General features: G+C 44.1%; 1 protein-coding gene across 2 annotated transcripts; it reads left to right on the forward strand.

Annotated features, from left to right (window-relative positions):
* Positions 1-5289: 5289 nt before the first annotated feature.
* LOC134214734 (pickpocket protein 28-like) lies at positions 5290-7376 on the forward strand. Of its 2 annotated transcripts, XM_062694057.1 has the most exons (6): positions 5290-5757; positions 5824-6385; positions 6445-6727; positions 6797-6850; positions 6920-7099; positions 7166-7376. In XM_062694057.1, the coding sequence occupies exons 1-6, from the start codon at positions 5552-5554 to the stop codon at positions 7276-7278; spliced, it is 1398 nt and encodes a 465-aa protein (XP_062550041.1). In that variant the 5' UTR covers positions 5290-5551; the 3' UTR covers positions 7279-7376. The 2 variants fall into 2 exon arrangements, with proteins under 2 accessions (XP_062550041.1, XP_062550040.1); XM_062694056.1 differs by having other exon boundaries at positions 6445-6850.
* The last annotated feature ends 1066 nt before the right edge of the window (positions 7377-8442 follow it).

Genomic DNA, 8442 nt, shown 5'->3' on the forward strand with positions numbered 1-8442 from the left:
TACGTGAACGGTTTAACTTCTCATAGAACTTTCGTGTGTTATTAGCGCGGTACAGTTGCTCCGTCTCTTCACGGTCTCGATCTTCCTGCTGGCGCTTTTTCCTCCGGAAAATCGAGTTTTGTCTGTTCCGCGCCTGTTTATATCGTGCCTCGTTCGCCCTCGTGCGGTGTTGCAGCAATCTCGCCCATGCTGCATTCTTCTCTTCCACTAACTGCTCACATTCGCCGTCATACCAGTCGTTTCTCTGATCCGGGGGCACCGTGCCAAGTGCAGCGGTTGCGGTGCTACCAATGGCGGATCGAATATCTCTCCAGCCATCTTCAAGAGACGCTGCGCCTAGCTGCTCTTCCGTTGGAAGTGCCACTTCCAGCTGTTGCGCGTATTCTTGGGCTAGTCTACCATCTTGTAGCCGCCCAATGTTAAGCCGCGGCGTCCGACTTCGACGCGTGTTGTACACCGTCGAGAGTTTTGAGCGCAGGCATACTGCAACGAGGTAGTGGTCGGATTCAATATTCGCACTGCGGTAAGTGCGGACGTTCGTGATGTCGGAGAAGAATTTATCGTCGATTAGAACGTGGTCGATTTGGTTTTCCGTTTCTTGGTTAGGTGATCTCCATGTGGCCTTGTGGATATTTTGCGGGGAAAGAAGGTGCTTCGGACTACCATTCCGCGGGAGGCTGCGAAGTTTATGCATCGTTGGCCGTTGTCATTCGATACGGTGTGCAGACTATCCGGTCCGATGACCGGTCTATACATTTCCTCCTTCCTACCTGTGCGTTCATGTCACCGATGACGATTTTAACGTCCCGCAGTGGGCATCCATCGTATGTCTGCTCCAGCTGTGCGTAGAACGCTTCTTTCTCGTCGTCGGGTCTCCCTTCGTGGGGGCAGTGCACGTTGATGATGCTATAGTTGAAGAAACGGCCTTTAATCCTCAGCTTGCACATCCTTGCGTTGATTGGCTGCCACCCAATCACGCGTTGGCGCATCTTACCCAGCACTATGAAGCCGGTTCCCAGCTCGTTGGTGGTGCCACAGCTTTGGTAGAAGGTAGCCGCTCGATGCCCGCTTTTCCACACTTTCTGTCCTGTCCAGCAAATCTCCTGCAGCGCCACGACGTCGAAGTTGCGGGGATGTAATTCATCGTAGATCATCCTGTCGCGACCTGCGAAACCTAGCGACTTGCAATTCCATGTTCCAAGCTTCCAATCGTGATCCTGTATTCGTCGCCTAGGTCTTTGCCGATTATATCGAGTCGCATTATCTCTTATATTGTTCGTAATGATTGGTTTTCTAGGCGGCTTATTGGGCCAGCGCAAACCTCCTGTCTCGTCGGAGGGCCGTCGTGTCAGGGCTGTTTAGCGTCCCACCTAACACCAGGACTTGGGCTTGTGCGCTTTGAGCGGCACACGGTCGCTTTGGTGGGGCCTACTTGCGGATACATGCAGCTTTTTATAGAGGTTTAACAGGGCCCACTGTCAAACCCCACCACATCCTAGGCAAGCCCCACAACTCGCAGATGGCCTGGGGAGGGATCGTCAAGCCCTTGGACATAGTCCCTGCTGCCCTAGTTCTATGTGCGGAACCAATAGAAAGTATTTGCAAAGCTTGATTGCAAAAATATATGTGCGTTGCACATAAAATTTAGATGGGGATTTAGCTCAGTGCACATATTCTCGTGATTGAGACGGTCGAAAGCTATTTCGTAGTCAATGAATACCAAGTAAAGGAACTCTTGGAATTCGTTTACCTGCTCCAGAATGATACGGAGCGTGATAATATGGTCCACACAGGATCTTCCGGCACGGAATCCGGCCTGCTGCCGTCGGAGCGTCGCATCGAACTTCTCCTGAATCCGGGCTAGGATAATTTTGCATAGAACTTTGAGAACGGTACACAGCGACATAATGCCTCGCCGGTTATCGCATACAGTCAGGTCACCCTTTTTGGGCACCTTCACTAAGATACCTTGCATCCAGTCGACCGGGAAAGTTGCGGTGTCCCAGATATTACGAAATGCAGTAGTTGAGCGGATGTCATGGGGTCAGCTTTGAGCATCTCGGCTGATATGCGATCGACCCCTGGGGCTTTATTCGATTTCATGCTTTAGATGGCTGTTTGAAGCAGTGATGGAGCTCCGGTATTGACGCGTGTTATACCTCGGATTCTAGGCAGATCATGCCGAGGTGGTGATGGCCTGGCTGGCACTTGAAAAATTTGTTCGAAGTGCTCAAACCAGCGTTTCAGCTGGTCAGTTGGGTCGGTCAATAACAGATCATTCGCGTCTTTCACAGGCATCGTTGCATTCATCTTCGCCCCGCTTAAGTGTCGTGAGATATGGTAGAGGAGGCGAATGTCCCCGGTTGTGACGGCTCTCTCTCCTTCGTCGGCCAGAGAGTCTGCCCACGCTCGCTTGTTCCGTCGACATGAGCGTTTTACTTCCTTCTCAAGAGCCGAGTATCGTTGATGGGCTAAGACTTTGGCTCCTCTGGTTTTCGATCGCTCTATCGCGGCTTTGGCTTCTCTTCGCTCCTCTATCTTCCTCCAGGTCTCATCGGTGATCTGTTGTTTTCTCTGGGTGCGCAGTTCGCCCAGATTGCTCTCGCTGGTGTTGATGAAGGCATTCTTGATGGCGGACCATTAGTCTTCCACGCTGTCACCTTCCGGAATATCTGCAGCACGCGTCTCCAGTTCTTCAACGAAGGACCGTTTCACCGTGGCATCTTCCAGGCGGCGTGTGTTGAATCGTCGTCCAACTCTTCCCTGCTGCCGACGAATTCGCGCAATGCGCAGGCGTATTTCGCCGATGAGGAGGTGATGATCAGACGCGATATCGGCACTACGTTTATTCCGTACATCAAGAAGGCTCCGTTTCCATTTTCGGCTAATGAAGATGTGGTCGATTTGGTTTTCTGGTGTGAGCTGGTCGATGAGGGAAGAGCGTTCCCCCGATCACCATGTCGTTATTACCACAAAATTCTGCGAACAGCTCTCCGTTTTCGCTCATTTCTCCGAGACCATGGCGTCCCATAATGCGCTCATGGTTCGAGTTGTCGGATCCGATCTTCGCATTGAAGTCGCCCAAACAGATCTTGATATCACCCTTCGGGATTCTATCTACGATGGCATTAAGTGGACTGTAGAAGTTCTCTTTGTCTTGCAGATCGGCAGCATCGGTTGGCGCATAACATTGGATTATAGTAAGGTTTCAGATCCGTGTTCTAAATCTGGCAACGATTATCCTTTCACTTATAGGTTCTCACTTCATAAGCACAGAGTGTGCCTGAGCGCTTAGTAGGAAGCCAACTCCGCGATGCCGAGGAGCGTGTTCACCTCGTTCACCAGGATCTCAAGCTTCATGCGGCGTGCCTCATTTGCAAGTTGTGCCAAGGGTTAAAACGTTTCATGTTCCTATTCGTGTCCGTTGTTTCGCGCTAAGAGTCATCGCCGTAAAACCAGTCCGTATTCTTTCATTACCGGATTTTCGAACAAATTGATGTTTCGGAAGCAGTAGGTTGTTGGTTGTTGGATGTTGTAAATCAGTTTATGATACTCATATATGACCGAATTTGGTCATATATGAGTTATTTCAACTAAATCTACTTGAATTGTGTTGCTAGGGTGGCCCAAGGTTCCCTATCCACCGGGATGGGGCTGCCATCTTAGCTATAGCTTCCGGGGAATAGCATTTCATACTCAGCCGCTGGATGCCAGAACAGACGCTTTTGGAGCCGCACCTCCTTGGTGAACAGACGCTCGATCAGTCGGGTCAAATTTGTTTAAAGTCCCACCCAACACCAGGACTAGGCTAGTGCGCTTTGAGCGTCACACGATCGCTTTGATAGGGCCTGCTTGGGGACACATGCAGCTTTTTATAGAAGTTCAACAGAGCCCACTGTCGAACCACACCACATCCTAGGCAGACCCCACAGGACGCACCCATGTCAGAAGGACAACAGTGACAAGGCTACACTACCAGCTAAGTGCGCAACCCTAAGCTGGCGGTCAATTGTCATTGGAAGACCCGTGGAAGCGTGAGTATTGAAAATACCAATTAGCCAATATTAGAATTGGTTCTTTGGGAAAGTTGACCTCACATAAAATAAAGAATCGATTGAGCAAATAAAAACTTTAAGGCCTATTAAAATTTTAACAGATACAAAAGAAGTTCATCTCATGCTGATAACCGATTTTACTTACTTGATACTTGATACGACGAATGGAGTATCCTTCTCCACTTGACTTGATCCAGGGCCAATCGCATCCAGTCGCCCTGAACATTAAGCGCCCTCAGGACCTCTTCATCTACACAAAGCCATCGTGTACGCGGCCTTCAACGAAGCCTGCAGCCTTTTCCGGGTTCTCTACTAAACATTATCTTCGCTTGACGTTCTTCCGACATACGAACAACATGTCCAGCCCACCGTAGTCTGCCGTGTTGTATAAGCTTAACAATATCCAGCCCTTTATATACCTGGTACAACTCGTAATTTATGCGACGCCTCCAAATACCGTTCTCATGTTTGCCGCCAAGTATTGTCCGCAGCACCTTACGCTCAAATACTCCGAAAGCTCTCCGATCAGCCTCCTTTAACGTTCATGTTTCATGGCCGTATAAAGCCACCAGAAGAATCGAAATATGCTGGTATTGATCGTGAGTCCAATCCTCGCTGTCGCCCCCTTTAAAGGCACAAAAGCCTCTTCCACGGCACGGCGAACAATCCCGATAATATCGATATCGTCCGCAAATCCCAGGGGTATATGCGATCTTGTGATACCATGCTTCTTTATATACCAGCTCTCCTAATCGCCCTCTCGAGCGCTATATTGAACAGTAGATTTGAGAGTGCATCACCCTGCTTCAATCCATCTAAGGTCACAAATGACGTCGATATTTCATCCGCAATCCTTATCTACTCTTGATTTCGACCCATCCAACGTTATATGAATCAGCCGTATCAGTTTCGCCGGTAAACCATATTAAAGCATAATTTGCCATAATTCATTCCGTTTCACTGAATCGTACGCCGCCTTGAAATCAATAAACAGAAGATGTATCTGCAAGTCACACTCCTGTAATTTATCAAGGATTTGTCTCAGGATAAATATTTGATTAGTCGTTGATCGGCCCTCACGAAAACCTGCTTGGTATCTTGGTAAAAAAATCTGTCCTCCGCAGTGCTATTTTTTTCCAACTGATCGACATCCTGCTTCCATTTTTGTTGCAACGCCAAATTGCCAATAAATATATAACCACAAGGTGTCACCTAACTATGATACACTACTTAATATTCCAACAAGTCTCACTGATGTTGAGTCAAGTCTGGAAATCACATTGAATAAACATTCGGGTGCTTCAAAGGCAGTTTGGACAGATAAAGAGCTGAGAAACAATGGACCGCCCATGGATACCAATCTGAAAATAAAATGAATCTTTTGTTATTTGCGCCTTGATGGATGGTAGGTGATTCTGTTAATTATTTTTATGTAATAGAGTTCGCTATAGAATTGATTTTTTTAATTATCTCAATATCAGAGACATCGATAAATCATGTTAATATCCATCATCTATCAAATCAAGGACTGTTTAATGGCTTTAGGAATCTACATAAACGAACCAATCGAGTTGGACAACAGTTGTCGTCAAGGCATGGCTTACCAGTTTTACATATCTAAGTTCCTTCAAATAATAATTAGTAGGAGCAGCCTCCATGGAGCATTTCATATCACAACAACGAGAAATACTGTACTAGAAAAGTATTTTTTTCTGTATTCAGGCAAATTTCGATTTGTTTAAAGTTTTTATTTTCTTTTATATTCTAGATATTTATGGGGATTTATAATGTTGATGGCGATCCTATACTCCATTTTTTTAATGGCTTCTTTTTGGATTCGTTATCTCACAAATCCAACTTTGATATCTCTTGACCGCAACTATCACGAGTGGAATACAACATTTCCCAGTTTAACTGTTTGCTTCCACGACCGATTGAACACCACGGCACGTGACATCGTAATCCACCGGCTAAAGCCTGAAAATGCTACCAAATTCGAAATGTTCCTGGACCTTCTGGCTGAAACCGATATTACTAACATCAAACAGTTGCAGGAGTATGATGAATACAGCCACATGGATATCAACTCCATTGTGAATGAAATTGTTAATCATGTTAACAACCCAGTGACACTAAGCAACGAGGAGGAATCCACCATGCATCGGGTGATTACTGAACTAGGAATTTGCTACAGTTTCAATTCAGCTATTACCAAATATCTATCAGTTGGAGCAAATGGGAACAACTTGATATCTGAAAAATTGATCGAAATCAGCATAATGGAAAGAGATACGACAGCTTCCTTGAATAACTTATCGTCGAATGCGAATGTAAGGCCTGTACTGAGTAGTGTATAATCTTGCCAATTCCATTCACTATTCCTTCTCAGATTTACTACCACGGACCATTCGAGGTGCCTACGTTTCTCAAGCAACTAATTGTTCCTTATACGGCCTCCACATTCCTGCAGATGTCTTTTAAACCAGTGATCATTACCGCTGATACAACAATCGAAAACCTTTACGTGCAGCAACGGAACTGTAGATATCCTCACGAGTCAAACTTGGAGCTTTTTCCAATATTTTACTCTCATAGCTTGTGCACTTTCGAATGCAAACTGAAATTGTTTCTCGTAAAATGTGGATGCGTGCCATATTTGTATAATCTGAGGAGTAAGCCTAAAATTTATACTATTGGAATACTTGCACTCGATTTTCACTTTCCAATTATTTGTTTTTCAGTCAATATTCCTGTTTGTCCTATGAGAAAACTGGCATGTATTTCCGGTAATTTGGGTGAGTTTTAAAGTTTAAATGTGTGTTTAGCTAAAAAAAACACGTCTTTTCTCGTTCTTTTTGTTCCAGTAAAAATACAACAGACCGTTGCATCTTGTGGTTGTCTGAAGGATTGCAATTTCATCAACTTTATGCTTCAAAGTTATTTGCTAATCGAGTGGTTCAACAACCCATTAATCAAATGGGACATGGTTGTTTCTAAAGTTAGATATAGCAGGCGCATTATTTTCGATATTGCAGATCTTATGGGTGCGTGAAATACGTGGGTACGTGTGAATCATAGTGCGATAACTAATTTCCTTTTTAAATTTTCAGTATCTACTGGAGGAATAGCAGCATTATGCTTTGGTGCTAGTTTTATCACTATAGTAGAAATTGCCTTTTTGATTGTGAAAAATACTTTCTTCCCGGGATATAACGAGATATAAATCTCTTCTCTACATATTCATGTCTATAATTTTTGGCTCAAGTATTACGATTTCCTGTAAGTAGCCCAAATAAAATAATAAAACCAATAAAACCTTGAAAAAATATGTGTTATCATTAGTCGAATGCGATGAACTTATCTTAATATAAAAACTCACAACAATGTTATCAAACCCATAATGATAAATTTAATCATTAGTGTGCCAATTTCCAGTACTCTTCAACAGTTGCCACAAAACGTTATTGCGACAGTCCCATCATTCTGGAGAGTTTTTGAAACTTCGTTAAATCCACCCGCATAATTCCAAAATTGTACCGAAAGGCTATCATTTCACTTTGAAAACGAACTTTTTACAGGAACATCTGATAGTAAAGTTTCTTATACCATTCGACTCAGTTGGATGAATCGAGGTGATGTCTGTGTGTGTGTGTATGTTAGTGTGTCTGTATGGTCACTTTTTCAACCTCAAAAATTCACACGATTTTCATGTACTTAGACTTAACTGATTTTATCGCAACAAGTTTCATTCCGCAGAGCCACTCTTCTTATTACATGCTATTTAATTTGATCAAGGTTGATCAATGCGTTCGCAGCTGACAAGGAAAATGGTTTTTTTGTGACCATTCTACAGAGCCCATATATCGATTGAAAAAAATATGAACAACTTGTTTTTCTAGTGGCTAGTTCCCCAAAAACCTGAAATGGTTAGCTTCCCGAAAAGTATTTCATGGTTTTACTCTTGGTTCGTGATTGTTCTTGTTTTAAATTTTAATAATTTTCCTTTCAATAACCTTGAGCCATCACGTGTACTGTACATATCATCCAGCAGCCTTCACCGAAAGGGTTTACTATCCAATGAAATTCATGAACATAAATTTGGTCCTACGGAATATGGAATTGAAGATTTGGTTGGCTCATGGTCACTACTCAAAAGTCAGCGCAACACAAGACAACTTAAATAGTATAATACACAATAAGATTAAATATTTATTTATTCGAGCTTTTCAACAATAAGTACAGTATGTGACCTTACGGAATCTGAGAGACATAGTGGCAAAAGTTGAACACTTGTAAGAGGTACCACGTTTATACGGGATCTGGGGGCGCCTCCCGATCATTCACTTCAGGTTATTCAGAACCGATCCTTTATGCGGGAATCCTCTCG

This window comes from Armigeres subalbatus, chromosome 2 (assembly GCF_024139115.2).
Source record: "Armigeres subalbatus isolate Guangzhou_Male chromosome 2, GZ_Asu_2, whole genome shotgun sequence".
Lineage (NCBI taxonomy): Eukaryota > Metazoa > Arthropoda > Insecta > Diptera > Culicidae > Armigeres > Armigeres subalbatus.